Source organism: Pelodiscus sinensis, chromosome 2 (assembly GCF_049634645.1).
Source record: "Pelodiscus sinensis isolate JC-2024 chromosome 2, ASM4963464v1, whole genome shotgun sequence".
In the NCBI taxonomy this organism is placed as follows: domain Eukaryota; kingdom Metazoa; phylum Chordata; order Testudines; family Trionychidae; genus Pelodiscus; species Pelodiscus sinensis.
In genome coordinates, this window is record NC_134712.1 from 1,515,982 (window position 1) to 1,531,648 (window position 15,667).

The window sequence follows — 15,667 nt, forward strand, 5'->3', positions numbered from 1 at the left end:
TTATCCAGAGGGATCTGCTGTACTGAGTGCTGCCTGGACTCGGTGGAACAGCTCTTGGTGCCTCAGAGTCACCGGCGAGCCATGCTGGACCTAGCACAGTCATTTATTCGGGGGTCACTAGGAGCTGAGAAGACCCTAGATCGGATTTTACGAAGGTTCTACTGGCCTGGGGTATATATGGAGGTTCGGCGATATTGTGCCTCTTGCCCCGAATGCCAGTTTCATGGGCCCCAGTCGCACTTGAGAGCCCCACTGATACCCCTACCTATTATTGAAGTCCCTTTTGAGCGCATCGCTACGGACCCATCAGAGACACCGGAGCATATTAGTGGTCCTGGACTACGCCACCCGATACCCTGAGGCAGTTCCCCTGAGAAATACCCACTCTAAGACAATCGCCAGGGAGTTAGTTCAAATCTTCTCGAGGGTGGGGATACCCAAGGAGATCCTAACCGATCAGGGTGCTCCCTTTGTGTCTAAGTTAATGAAGGACCTGTGTGCACTACTCCACATACGGGCTCTGAGGACATCAGTCTACCACCCGCAGACGGATTGCCTCGTCGAGCGGTTCAACCGCACCCTCAAGGACATGATCCGGAAGGCAGTGAGTCGGGACAGGAAAGATGGGGATGCCCTACTCCCATACCTCATGTTTGCCATCTGGGAAGTGCCACAGGCCTTTTAAATTAGGCAATCTCCATTAATTTATCTCCTAGAACTGGAAGGGACCTTGGAAGGTCATTGAGTCCAGTCCCCTGCCTTCACAGCAGGACCAAGTACCATCGCTGACCCTGGCCTCCACAGGTTTTTCCCCATTTGAACTGCTATAGGGGCAAAACCCCCAAGGTATCCTAGACCTCGCCAAGGAGACCTGGGAGGGACAGCCAAACCATGGACGCCATATTGTAGAGCACGTCCTCCAGATGAAGGACAGGATCGCTCAGGATACCCCATTGTAAGAGAGCACCTAGAAAAAGCCCAGCAGGCCCAGCGAACCTACTACAACCATCGCACAACAATCCGGAAATTCCAGGTGGGCGATCGGGTGATGGTGCTGGTCCCAACAGCAGAGAGCAAGCTCCTTGCCAGGTAGCAGGGACCCTATAAAGTGGTTGCGGATATAGGGGAGGTAGATTATAAGGTGCAGCAACCTGGTCCCTGGAAACTTGAACAAATCTACCATGTTAACCTGCTGAAACCATGGCGAGACTAGGAGGTAAAGCTGGCTGCCCTGGGGGCAGCAATACCAGATGAAAGCCAACAGGGACAGGTGGGGATTACTCCAGAATTAACCCTGGGCCACAAGGCAGAGATTCGTGCGATGCTGAAGCGACACTCAGATGTGCTCTCAACAGAGCCTGGCCGGATCACTAAGGTTAAGCACCACATAATCACAGTGGTATGAGTGAATGCTAGGCCCTACCGAATCCCAGAAGCAAAGCGAAAAGAGGTGCGAAAAGAAGTAAGAAAAATGCTGGAACTGGGCATCATTGAGGAGTCCCACAGCCAATGGTCCAGCCCTGTTGTCTTAGTGCCTAAGCCTGACAACAGTCTCTGGTTGGTTGGTTGGTTGTTTTTTTTTTGCAATGATTTCCAGAAGTTGAATGAGGTGTCCAAGTTTGATGCATACCCCATGCCGCAAATAGATGAGCTTGTTGATCGGCTGGGAAAGGCTCATTTTTTGTCCACTCTCGACCTGACCAAGGGGTACTGGCAAATTCCTTTGGCCAGGCAAGCCAGAGAGAAAACAGCCTTTGCCACCCCCGAGGGCCTAGATCAGTACACTGTCCTCTCGTTTGGACTACCCAGGGCCCCTGCAACCTTCTAATGACTTATGGACAAACTGCTGCGCCCTCACCGTGCATATGCAGCTGCTTATCTCAATGTCGTCATCCAAACCCCGGTCTGGGACACACATTTGGAGAAGGTGGTGGCTGTACTGGACACCACGAGGGAAGCTGGCGTAACCACAAACACGGCAAAATGTGCAACAGGACTAGCAGAGGCCAAATACCTGCGGTACGTAGTAGGGAGGGGCTTAGTGAGGCCCCAATTGATAAAGTGGATGCAATACAGAACTGGCCCCGGCCTGTACAAAAGAAACAGGTCCAGGCTTTCTTGGGACTAGTGGGGTATTACCGGAGGTTTATCTCCAACTTTGCTTCCAGGGTGTGTCCCCTGACAAACTTAACAAAAGCCCGGGGCCCAGACATGGTGCAATGGAGCCCAGCTGCAAAAGATGCATTCAACGACTTAAAATCAGCCCTGTGCAGTGACCCAGGGCTCATAGCCCCAGATTTTGAGAGGGTGTTCCTAATAGTGACGCCTCTGAAGTTGGGTTGGGTGCAGTATGGTACCAAATGGCTGGGAGAGGTAGTACAGGATGCTCTTCTAAGTCAGAAGCTCCTTCCAAGGGAAAGAAACTATGCCATCATGGAGAAGGAGTGCCTTGCAGTGAAGTGGGCCATGGAGAGCCTACGATACTACCTGCTCGGACGACAATTCACCCTCGTCACAGACCACGTGCCCCTACAGTGAATGCACTGGAATAAAGACAGGAATGCAAGAGTAACGCGATGGTTCCTGTCCCTACAACCATTCCACTTCCAAGTGAGGCATAGGGCCGGAGCCAAGCATGGCAATGCCAACGGCCTATCAAGGGTGCACTGCCTGCCGTCCCAAGTAGCCCAACCCCATAGTGTTGAGCAGGGGAGAGGGATATGTGACAGAGCAGGTGAAAGAGCTTGGTGGAAGGGGAGAGAGGCAGCTTTTGCAGAGGGAACAGAAGCAATCCTGGCTAATTAGAGGAGCTGAGACAGGGCGGCTGCAAATCAATCCTGGCTAATTAGAGGAGATGAGACAGGGTGGCTGCAAATCAATTAAGGGCCAAGTGAAACTGATTGGGGCTACCACAAGGCCTCTTTAAAAACCCTCCTGGGGCCGGGGGAGAGAAGAGAAAGAGAGAGTTGAGAAGGAGTTTGGAGCATTGAAATGAAGTTTGGAGAGGGAAGGAAGAGTTTTGAGACAGAGAAAGAAAACTGATAAGGAGACCGGAGGAGCCGAGCAGAACAGCATCGGCCCTGCTAAAGGCTTCAGGGAGACGACAGAGGGGCAAACACCAAACCAAGGCGAGTGAGTCTTATACCATGATTCCTAAACTGTGGGACATGGGGCTGACCAGGGGCCCAGGAGTGGGACTGACCCTGCCACGCTGCAGAGCACGGGGAAACAACTCACATGGGGTTGCGCCTGCCACCGTTAGCCACAGAGTTGCCCACGTGGATCTGGGCCCCTTTTAGTCTCTCCGCACAGCATTCTTCTTCCCTGTTCTTCACGATCACCAAGGAGACGGAACGCCGGCTGCCCAAGTCCACGCTCCACCACGGCTCTGTGTCGAACCTGGTGTGGCTGCAGGAGCTTTGATCATACGCCCCTTCACGGTTTCCATCCACGGCCCTTCCTGGCACAGCTTCTCCAGTAAAGTCCCTGATTGTGGACGACTGCATGGCCGGACGTCTGAGCGCCAAGTTCTGAGCTGGAATCAAAAGGTGAGAAGATGCAGGGGGGCCCCTCTCACACATGACAGAACCACTTCCCAGCAGTGACCACAAACCAGGAGCCGCGTGAGAGCCAGGCTCACAGAGGGGGCAGTTGGGGTCTTCGGACAGCAGGGTGGTGCTGGGGACTCAGCCCAGAGAGACTCTCTCTCAGCCACCACCTCCCACATTGGAGCAGAAGAGTCTGGGGTATAAACACAAAACACAACAGGTTTCCAGTCACATTCTGCCGGCTCCTCACCCCCTGGCGGTGGGGCACAGCCCTGAGATAGAACCTCGACCTCACACAGGGTCAGATACTCCTCCCTGTCTGGGATGACGATGGTGACATAATGACCCTCCAAGCCTCTGCAGCAGACAGTGCTGAGAGATCCAGGTCTGATGTTGGTGATGGTCCCGCAGCTAAAGAAAAGAGCAGAAGCCATGGAGGCAAAACAAGTTAGATGTACTCAAATGCACAGTGCCTGGTGAAATCCACCCCATAGTACCTAAGGAACTAGCTGAGGCAGTCTCAGAACTATTACTGATTTTATAGAGAACTCAAGAAGGATGGATGCAGTCCCAGAGTACCTGAGACGGGCAAACCTTGTTCCTGTCATTGAAACAGGGAACAAAAACGGATGTGGCTAATTCTAGACCAATCCACACAACTTTGATACCTCAGAAGAGGCTAGGACAAATTATCGAACAGTGTGAAAATAGTGCGAGGATAATAGTGCTAGGTCACAGCTGATGGGGATTTGTGAAGCACAAAACATGCCGTGTCTGGTGAATGTTCTTCTTTCACAGACTAACTGGCCTAATGGATGGGGGGAAGCCAGAGCCGTGAGAGGTTTTGATGTTAGGAAGATTTTTGACAGAATCCCACGACACTCGTCTCATAAGCAAATTAGGGAAAGAGCATCTAGATGAAATTACTATCCGGAGGATTCAAACCTCTTTGAAAAAACACACACAAGGAGTAGTTGACAATAGAACATAAGAACGGCCGTACTGGATCAGACCAAAGGTCCATCTAGCCCAGTATCCTGTCTGCCGACAGTGGCCAGCACCAGATGCCCCAGAGAGGGTGGACCGAAGACAATGATCAAGCGATTTGTCTCCTGCCATCCCTCTACAGCCTCTGACAAACAGAGACCAAGGACACCATTTTATCCCCTGGCTAATAGCCTTTTATGGACCTAACCTCCATGAAATTATCTAGCTTCTCTTTAAACTCTATTATAGTCCTAGCCTTCACAGCCTCCTCTGGCAAGGAGTTCCACAGGTTGACTACACGCTGTGTGAAGAAGAACTTCCTTTTATTAGTTTTAAACCTGCTACCCATTAATTTAATTTGGTGTCCTCAAGTTCTTCTATTTAGGGAACTAATAAATAACTTTTCTTTATTGGCCCTCTCCACACCACTCATGATTTTATATACCTCTATCATATCCCCTCTCAGTCTCCTCTTTTCTAAACTGAAAAGTCCCAGTCGCTTTAACCTCTCCTCATATGGGACCCGTTCCAAACCCCTAATCATTTTAGTTGCCCTTTTCTGAACCCTTTCCAAGGCCAAAATATCTTTTTTGAGGTGCAGAGATCACATCTGTACACAGTATTCAAGATGTGGGCATACCATAGTTTTATACAGGGGCAGTAAGATATTCTGGGTCTTATTTTCTATCCCTTTTTTAATAATAGTTGATGGACAAATTGAGGGCATGTGTCTCGAAGGGCTTCGGAGGGGAGTGTCCTGCATTGGTGATTGTTCTATATTTTCGCTAATGACTTGGACATAGGAACACAGAAGATAGTTATAAAAGCTGCAGTGAAAACTGCTCTGGGAGTTGAAAGAACACGGGGGGAAAGGAGGGGAGTTCAAAATGATGCTGATAGTGGAGAATTGACCTGAAATCCTGTAGGGGTTAATCATGGAAGAACTTTGTACATGCCGAGCATAGGGGTAGTGAGGCACGTATTCCTCCCTTCCCCTATATCTGATGAGCCAGAAGCAAGCCTCCAGGAACATACACTATTTAAGATAAGCCCCCCTTGTGGGCAGGCTGGGGCGAATGTCACTCAGGGATGTCGTCAGGGCAGGGTTGTGTGTAAGACGTGGGCAGCAACTTACCCACTTTACTTGGCCCAGGGGAGGACTCAGCTGGAGCACCGTGTCCTGCTTCCCACCCAGCACTTTAAATGTGGGGAAATGGGAGCGACTCTAACGGGCAGCTGCCGAAACGACAAGCTGGCCTCAAGGACCAGGCTGTGCCAAGGCTGTCCCCCACTCTGGCACTCTGAATTCAGGCAGTGGGGGTCCGCAAGAGAGCTTTAAAACCTCGCCTCTACTGACACTGGTTACAAAAACTTCCCCCAGAATCCTAATACATAGATTTGGGGGAATTTGCTGCCATCATCAAGTGCTTTTTGATCCCTAAAAAAACAGGGGCAAACACTTGAAACCATCCACAGGGGCACCCCAAGCTTGTTCACCCCAAAAGAGCTTGAAAAAAGAAAGAGAAAAACAAGCTGCAGTCTCTAGTGCTTCCCCTCCCCATTTACCATCTAAGCTTTGTGCCGAGACTTTTATCTGCTGTTTTAATTTGTTTCCCTTGGTTGCTCTGTACATCTAGCAACCCAGTCTGCTTTCTCAAGTTAATCTTTCGTTTTGTAATAAAAATCCCTTCTTTTAAGGTGAGGATTTGATTCTTGTTACCTGGCAGGTCTGTCTGTGTCAAAAGATACCATTGAGACTTGGTTGCTACATGTTACAGAGCAACCAAGGAAAACAAACTTAGAAAACAGAGAAAAGTCTCAGCACAAAGCTTAGATGATAGTAAATAGGGAGGGGAGGCATAGATTCACACAGAGTAGTTCAAACCAAACCACAAAAAATATATACACGAAAACTTTTTAAAAAGACAATCTTTCTAAAAGCACACCAAAAGAGTAAAACTAAAGTTTTCAGCTACCCATTTAGGAGAAAGATTGGATGGCTAAGTACGATTCAAGGTAGCTGCTAACTGTTACCCATCCAATCTTTCTCCTAAATGGGTAGCTGAAAACTTTAGTTTTACTCTTCTGGTGCACTTTTAGAAAGAATGTCTTTTTTAAAAGTTTATTTTTATGTGTGTGTGTGTGTGTGTGTGTGTGTGTGTGTGTGTGTGTCTTTGGTCTGAAATGTAGTGTGTTTCCATTAAAAAATGAGAGAAAAACGCTGGCTGGATTTGATCCGACAGCATTTTAAAAAAGTGTTCAAAAACAGCACTTGACTTCTCAGGGCAGTCTTGGGGCTGCTCTTCCCCTCCCTGGCTCTTGGGTTACTGTTATGCTCATTCTGGGCTGCTGTCTGCCCAGCTCTGGAGCTACTGCTACCTGAGCTCTAGAGCTGCTGTCACCCAAGTCTGGGCTGTGCCCCAGCTCTGAAGCTATTGTCACAATGGCTCTGCAGCTGCCCAACCCGTTCTGGGGCTCTTTTCCCTCTCTCCCCAGAGCTGCTGTTCCCCCAGCTTCACACTCCTACACAAAGAAAGCAGGCAGGGAACCTACATTCAATTCAGATTTCAACCCTCTATCTTGATTGGTTCTCCTGGCCCCTTGACCAACACCTTTGCTAGGTATCTGAGTTAACCCCTTAGTCACCGGGTGCTGGTCAGCACTCCTCCTATTCATGACAATCTTAAAGACCTTAGGCGGGTGTAGTCTGGAGAAGAGAAGGCAGATGGGGGCATGGTTTCAGTCTTCACACAAGTCACAGGGTGGGTCACAGGGCAGCTGGCCTCTGCGGAGGTCGAGCACCTAGTTTCCCCCACTCTCTTCCTCGCAACAACCTCCGCTATGGAGATGGAGCCAACCCAGATCCACTGGGCATCATTAATTCCCTAAATGGCTGGGGGCTGCCAATTAGCTATGTGGCTCCTGGCACTAGGGCAGGGCTGTGGGGCTCAGTCGGACGCACAGATCACAGAGGAAGCTCCTAGCACTGCAGGGCTCAGGGCAGCCGCTCAGGGAGTGCCCCTCAAAAGGCAATCTAGGAGAGGGGTCCGAGAGGGAAGAGGCTCCAAAGGGGGAGCTACGAGTCCCAAGCCCCTGTGAGGGAGCTGCTCCCAGCAGAAATCCCTCCCCAGACAGTGGCAGGTGCTCCTGATCACACAGTAACGCCATGCGGCTCTGGAGAGCAGCTGCCATGATTTGCGCCCTGGTTTAGAGTGACTTGGGGGGGAGGGAGGGATGGTCCCGGGGGGTGGCTTCCTGCCCTGCTTTTCTGTGTATCTGCATGGGGAGAATGGACACTGTAAGAGATGCTGCAAGTCCAGCAGTCCCCCCCTACAGCCCCATTCAGACAGGAACTACCCGGGCTCACATTGCTATCAGCAAGGGCTGTTCCCCTAACACTAATTGCTGGGGGACATGGTGGATTCTCCTCCCCTGGAGCTTGTAAGTCAAGGCCGGACACCTGTCGAACAGACATGCTGGAGCTCACAGAGATTGCGGGCTCAGCACAGAATCACTGCGTGAGGGTCCCTGGCCCGTGTCACACGGCAGCTCACACCAGGGGCTGGGGAAGGTCCCTCCAGGCCTCAGGAGTCTCTGGAGCCAGTAACATCAGTTCCCGGGGACCCGGGTGCGAGGATTCAGGAGAACGGCAGTGAGGGCAGAGACAGAACACACAGGGGCTGCAGAGCGACGGCTCCACCCTGCATGGCCCAGCAGGGGGCACTGTGCTCAGTGCCATGCAATTCCCTTCCCGCCCAGAGCTCAGATCACCACTGCCGGGGCGCAGCTAGGAGGGGAAATCTGGGCGGGGCCTGACCTTCAGGTGGGGGGGGCCATGCTGGGAGGCGCGGGAAGGGGACAGGAGGGAGGAGGGCGGCTCCTTCCCCATTTCCAGATGCTCTTTGCCACTCAACAGGCACGAGAGGAGTGAAAATACAGTGAGTGCTCAGCACCCCCTGCTGCCTCCCTGACCATCTGCATCCCTCCCACTCATCGCTCCCCCGCCCTCTGCTCTCAGCTCTTCTGCGGCATGCAGAGGGTGCTGGAGGGGAGGGGATGGCTCATGGGGTGAATATCATAATGTGGGGGGGAGGGCTGAATCTACCCACATCACTTGGTGTTGCCTTGCCTACACTGTGCACCCAGAAGGGCCTGAGCTCCCAATCCCTTCCTGCTCTACGTGGCCTAGGCTGCAGCTGATGCCACCAGATGACCTGCCACATGGGCCTTGGGCAGGCAGGTGCCTGCCCAGGAATCAGGATTGGAGGTGCTGAGGCCATGGGAGCTGGCTGATGAGGTGGGATGTTCTGAGCTGTGGCAGAGGAGGGGACGAAAGAGGAGGGGTGAGTCCTCAGGCAGAGGGGGAGGAGCCTGGGGCTAGCCTCCCCCAATAGCCAGTTCACCTGCTGCCCCTGAGGAGGAGCAGGAGCACAGAGTCGATGGAGGGAGGAAGGGGGGGTACCAGTCCAGGGAAAGGGGAGAAAGGGGGCAGGAATGGAATGTTACAGGCAGGGGCGGAGTCAAAGAGGGGATGAGCCGTAGATTGGAAGGGGCATCATGCACCCCTGGCAACTCAGAAACATGGTGCCCCCCCCCACTTGCACGACAGTTCCAATTTGGGGTTTGCCTGGAAGCCAAGCGGAAGCCAACCCACCCAGGCTCACCCATAGCTATGTGCCTGCACCCTAGCAAAGCACCCACAGCCTCAGGCAGCTCATCTCACTGCCAACAACGGGGAAGCAACTCACAGGGGGTTGTCCTTGCCGTGGTTGGCCAGGGAGTCTCCCACATGGATCTGAGCCCCCTTCAGCCTCTCCCAACAGCACTCGTCTTCCCTGTTCTTCACGATCACCATGGAGACGGAATGCCGGCTGCCCAAGTCCACATTCCACCACGGCTCATTTTCGAGCTTGGTGAGGCTGCAGGAGCCTTGTTTATAATTCCCATCACGGTTTCCGTCCACGGCCCTTCCAGGCTCGGCTTTTCCAGTGTCATCCTTGTGCGTGGACGACTGAGTGGCCGGACGTCCCAGCGCCAAGTTCTGAGCTGGAATCAGAGGGTGAGAGGAGGGGAGGTGGGACGTGCCCATTGGCGGGACACAGTATGGGGGGGAGAACGGGATGAGCTCCAGAAGCCCTTTCTCCCGCAACAGAGCCAGAGGTGCTTCCTGGCAGTGACACGCAAACCGGGCACCATGTGAGAGCCAGGTTCACAGTGGGAGCTGGGACCCGGGGAATAGGAGTGAGGGGAGCAGGATGGTGCCGACAGCGAGTTGGTGCCTGGGTCTCAGCCCAGAGAAAACCTCTCTCAGCGCATTATGACCCATACCCCGCTGGCGCTGCTCCCCAAGGCAGGGATGGGGCTGTTCTGCCAGCTGCAGCTCACGCCCAGGGGAGCGGTGGGAAGGGAAGAGTCTCCCAGGGTTTCTGCTGTCTCACTAGGCAGAGGCTGGCGCAGAAGGGACTGGGGTATAACTTGAAAGGGAACAAGTTTCTATTCATATTGTGCCAGCTTCTTACCCCATGGGGGCTGGGAGCAGCCCTGAGACAGAACCTCGACCTCACACAGGGTCAGATACTCCGACTTGCCCGGGATGACGATGGTGACGTAGCGGCCCTCCAGCCCGTCGCAGCAGATGGTGCTGAGGGATCCGGGTCTGGTGTCGTTAATGGTCCCGCAGCTAAAGGAAAGAGAAGAAGCCAAGGAGACAAAACAAGGTAGATGTGTTCACACCCACAGCGCCTGGTGAGATTCACCCGATAGTACCTAAGGAACGGCTGAATCAAGCTCAGAACTATTCATGTTTTTATAGAGAACTCATAAAGGTCTGGTGAGGTCTGAGAAGACTAGAGAAGGGCAATCATTGCACCCGTCTTCGAAAACGCGGAACAAAAAGGACATGGCAAATTCTAGACCAATCAGCCCAACTTCGATGTTTCAGAAGACACTGGAACAAAATATTGAACAGTTTGAAAGCACCTGGAGGATAATGTGATATTTCATAGCTAATGTAGATTTGTGAGGAACAAATCATGCAATACTTCTAGAATTACTTAGATGGGTGCACAACTGTTTTAAAAGAATGGGATGTAGGGAGTAGTTATCAACCAGCATTCAGTAACTAATGGGTTACACCCAGAACAGTGGTATCCAGGAAGTGTTGGCAGGGAACCAGGACAGCCAATGGAAAGAAAGTGTGAGATCTGAATTGAAAGCAGGCGTGTGTCTGCTGCAGTTCTTTATGGTGGTTTTAAAGAGAAAAAGCTGAGTAAAGATGAAGTAAACCTTTGGAGATATGGAATGTCCAGTAATATTCCTGTCTACAAAGGATGGAACCTGAGAACAAGAATCACAGAATCATAGCACACTAGAACTGGAAGAGCCCACGAGAAGTCACCAAGTCCAGTCCCCTACATTTATGGCAGGACAAATCACCATCTACATCCGTGTTTCTCAAACTGTGGGTTCCGACGCCCCGGGGGGTTGCGTGCAACTTAGAGGGGGGGTCGCAGTATCACAAAGTTTGAGAATCCCTGATCTACATCATCCCTGATAGATGTCTCTCAAACCTGTTCTGAAATCTCTCCAGAGATGGAGATTCCCCAATCCCCCCTAAGCAACTTATTCCAGTGTTTCACCACCCTGACAGGTAGGAAGTTTTTCCTAATATCTAACCTAAGCCTCCCCTGCTTCAATTTAAGCCCATTGTTTCTTTTACTATTATCAGAAGCTACAGAGAACAATTTTTCTCCCTCCTTCTTGGGACACCCTTTTAGATACTTGAAAACCGCTCTCATGTCCCCTCTCAGTCTTCTCCTTCCAAACTAAACAAGCCCAATTCTTTCAGCCTTCCTTCATAGGTCAAGTTCTCTAGACCTTTAATCATTCTTGTTGCTCTTCTCTGGACCTTCTCCAATTTGTCCACATCTTTCTTGAAATGTGGTGCCCAGAACTGGACATAAGACTCCAACTGAGGCCTAATCAGCGCAGAGTAGAGCGGAAGAATGACTTCTTGGGTTTTGCTTACAACACACCTGTAATGCATCCCAAAATCAGGTTTGCTTTTTTTTATAAAAGTGTCATACCCCTGCCAGCTTGATATAATCTAAAAACGTAATAAGCATACTCTCTATGTCAATATCTATATCGTTGATGAAGATATTGAATAGAACCAGTCCCAAAACAGACGCCTCTGGAACCCCACTTGTTATGCCCTTCCAGCATGAATGTGAACCATTAATAACTATTCTCTGAGAACAGTTATACTGCCTGTTATTCACCCACCTTATAGTAGCCCCATCTAAGTTGTATTTGCCTAGTTTATTGATAAGAAGGTTATGTGAGACCATATCAAATGCCTTACTAAAGTCTAGGTATACCATGTCCATCGCTTTTCCCTTATCTACAAGACTTGTTATCCTATTAAAGAAAGCTACCAGATTGGTTTGACGTGATTTGTTCTTTATAAATCCATGTTGGCTGTTACATATTACCTTATTTTCTTCTAGATATTTGCAGATGAATTCCTTAATTACTTGCTCCATTATCATCAACTGACTGGTCTATAGTTTCCTGGGTTGTTCTTATTTCCCACTTTACAGACAGGCACTAGATTTGACCTTTCCCTGTCTTCTGGAACCTCTCCCAACTTCCATGATTTTTTAAAGATGATAGCTAGAGGCTCAGATACCTCCTCTATCAGCTCCTTGAGTATTCTAGGATACATTTCATCAGGTCCTGGTGACATGCAGACATCTGACTTTTCTAAGTGACTTTTACCTTGTTTATTTTATTTTATTTTATCTTCTAAACCGTTCCCCTTCCCACTAGCATTCACCATGTTAGGCAATCCTTCATCATCAGACTTCTTGGTAAAGACTGAAACAAAGAAGTCTTTAAACACCTCTGCCATTTCCAAGTTTCCTGTTATTGTTTCTCCTTCCTCACTGAGCAGTGAGCCTACCCTGTCCTTGGTCTTCCTCTTGCTTCTAATATATTTATAGAATACCTTCTTTTTACCCTTTATGTCTCTAACTAATTTGAGCTTGTTTTATGCCTTTGTCTTTCTAATCTTGCCCCTGCATACCTGTATTGTTTGTTTATATTCATCCTTTGTAATTTGACCTAATTTCCACTTTTTATATGACCCCTTTTTTATTTTTAGATCATGCAAGATCTCCTGGTTAAGCCAAGGTGTTTTTTGTCGTACTTTCTATCTTTCCTACACAGTGGAATAGTTTGCTCTTGGGCCTTTAATAATGTCCCTTTGAAAATCTGCCAACTCTTTTCAGTTGTTCCTCCTCTTTGTCTTGCTTCCCATGGGACCTTACCTACCAGCTCTTTAAGTTTACTGGAATCTGCCTTTCTGAAATCATTTGTCTCTATTTTGCTGTTCTCCCTTCTACCATATCTTAGAATCATGAACCCTATGATTTCATGATCACTTTCACCCAAGCTGCCTTCCACTTTCAAATTTTCAAGCAGTTCCTCCCTATTTGTTAAAATCAAATCTAGAACAGCATCCCCCCCTCCCCCTCCTAGTAGTTTTCTTAACCTGCTGGAATAAAAAAAGTGTCTTCTCTGCAATCCAAGAATTTGTTGGATAATCTGTGCTCTGCTGTGTTAGTTTTCCAGCATAGGTCTGGATAGTTGAAATCCCCCATCACCACCAAATCCTGCGCTTTGGATGATTTTGTTAGTTTTTTTTTTTTAAGCCTCATTCACCTCTTCTGCCTAGGTAGGAGGTCTGTAGTAGCCCCCTAGCATGTGTGACAGAGCAGGGGTGATACAGCAGGGGAAAGAGCTTGATGGAAACTTGGAAATGGCGGAGATGCTCAATGACTTCTTTGTTTCGGTCTTCACCGAGAAGTCTGGAGGTGTGCCTAACGCAGTGAATACAAGCAGAGAGAGGGTAAGTTTAGAAGATAGGATACACAAAGAACAAGTTAAAAATTACTTAGGAAAGTTGGATGTCAGCAAGTCACAGGTCCTGATGAAATGCATCCCAGGATACTCAAGGAGCTGATAGAGGAGGTATCTGAGCCTTTAGCTATGATCTTTGAAAAATCATGGACGACAGGGGAGATTCCAGAAGACTGGAAAAGGGCATATATTGTGCCCATCTATAAAAAGGGGAATAAGAAAAACCCAGGAAACTACAGACCGGTCAGTTTAACATCTGTCCCAGGGAAGATAATGGAGCAGGTAATTAAGGAAATCATATGCAAACACCTGGAAGGTAATAAAGTGATAGGGAATAGCCAGCATGGGTTTGTGAAGAACAAGTCATGCCAAACTAATCTGATAGCTTTCTTTGATAGGATAACGAGCCTTGTGGATAAGGGAGAAGCGGTGGATGTCATATACCTAGACTTTAGTAAGGCATTTGATACGGTCTTGCATGATATTCTTATTGATAAACTAGGCAAATATAACTTAGATAGGGCCATGAGAAGGTGGGTGCATAATTGGCTGGATAACCGTAGTCAGAGAGTTGTTGTTAACGGTTCTAAATCCTGCTGGAAAGGGATAACAAGCGGAGTTCCGCAAGGGTCTGTTTTGGGACCCGTACTGTTCAATATCTTCATCAATGATGTAGATATTGGGATAGAGAGTACGCTTATTAAGTTTGCAGATGATACCAAACTGGGTGGGGTTGCAACTTCTTTGAGGATAGGGACATAATTCAAAATGACCGTAGCAAGTTAGAGAAATGGTCAGAGGTAAACAGGATGAGGTTTAATAAAGAGAAATGCAAAGTCCTCCACTTAGGAAGGAACAATCAGTTCCATACATACAAGATGGGAAGCGACTGTCTAGGAAGGAGCATGGCGGAAAGGGATCTAGGGGTCATAGTGGACCACAAGTTGAATATGAGTCAACAGTGTGATGCTGTTGCAAAAAAAGCAAATATGATTTCTAGGTTGTATCAACAGGTGTGTTGTAAGCAAAACTCGTGAAGTCATTCTGCCGCTCTACTCTGCACTAGTTAGGCCTCAGCTGGAGTACTGTGTCCAGTTCTGGGCGCCACATTTCAAGAAAGATGTGGAGAAATTGGAAAGGGTACAGAGAAGAGCGACAAGAATGATTAAAGGTTTAGAGAACATGACCTATGAAGCCAGGCTTCATGAACTGGGCTTGTTTAGTTTGGAAAAAAGAAGATTAAGGGGGGACATGATAGCGGTTTTCAAATATCTAAAAGGGTGTCACAAGGAGGAAGGAGAAAATTTGTTCCTCTTGGTTTCTGAGGACAGGACAAGGAGTAATGGGCTTAAAGTGCAGCAGGGGAGGTTTAGATTGGACATTAGGAAAAAATTCCTAACTGTCAGGGTGGTCAAATATTGGAATAAATTGCCAGGGGAGGTGGTGGAATCTCCCTCTCTGGAGATATTTAAGAACAGGTTAGATAGACATCTGTCAGGGATGGTGTAGACGGAGCTTGGTCCTGCCTTGAGGGCGGGGGGCTGGACTCGAAGACCTCTCGAGGTCCCTTCCAGTCCTAGTATTCTATGATTCTATGAAGGGGAAAGAGGCAGAGAGAGTCAGCAATCCTGGCTTATTAGGGGCAACAGAGGAGGGCTGCTGCAAAATCAATTAAGGCAGAGGTGAAAGTAATTGGGGCTGCCTGTGAGTGAGGGAAGTAGAGCTGAGAAGGAGTTTGGAGAGAGAAAGACATCGGAGGAGCTAAGAGAACAGAGTCAGCCTTGTTAAAGACGACAGGGAGACAACAAATCTCAAACCAAGGTGAGTGAGCCATATGCTGTGACTCCTAGACTGTGGGACAGTGGGCTGAACAGGGGTCAAGGGCTCAAGAGTGGGACTGACCCTGCCACACATGACATTACCCTTGTTTTTTTACCCCTTTATACCTAACCCAGAGACTCTCAACAAATCTGTCTCCTACATCCATCTACTCAGAAACGTGAGTAGATTGGGAATGTGTAGTGAGATGGGATCATGGTTTGGGTTTTGTTTTGTGAACTCTGTGTTGAACCCATTTCTTTCTCTTCCCCTCCGTCCCCATACTCTGTAACTGATGTTTAAAAGCAATTGTCTGTACTCTGATCTGTTTTCTCAGTTGCTTTTAACACCTAGCCACAAAGTCTGCTTTACCAAATACATCTTTGTTTTGT

General features: G+C 49.0%; 1 protein-coding gene across 4 annotated transcripts in view; it reads right to left on the reverse strand.

The window, feature by feature from the left end:
- Positions 1–15,667, reverse strand: part of LOC102447856 (uncharacterized) — an 88,937-nt gene that overhangs the window by 39,094 nt on the left and 34,176 nt on the right. For all 4 annotated transcript variants that reach the window (XM_075919944.1, XM_075919943.1, XM_075919946.1 and 1 more), the window contains 4 exons: positions 10,055–10,215; positions 9,284–9,581; positions 3,799–3,959; positions 3,238–3,535 (listed from right to left, as the gene is read on the reverse strand). In XM_075919944.1, the coding sequence (XP_075776059.1) occupies positions 3,238–3,535; positions 3,799–3,959; positions 9,284–9,581; positions 10,055–10,215 (918 nt within the window). The remainder of the gene's footprint in view (positions 1–3,237; positions 3,536–3,798; positions 3,960–9,283; positions 9,582–10,054; positions 10,216–15,667) is intronic.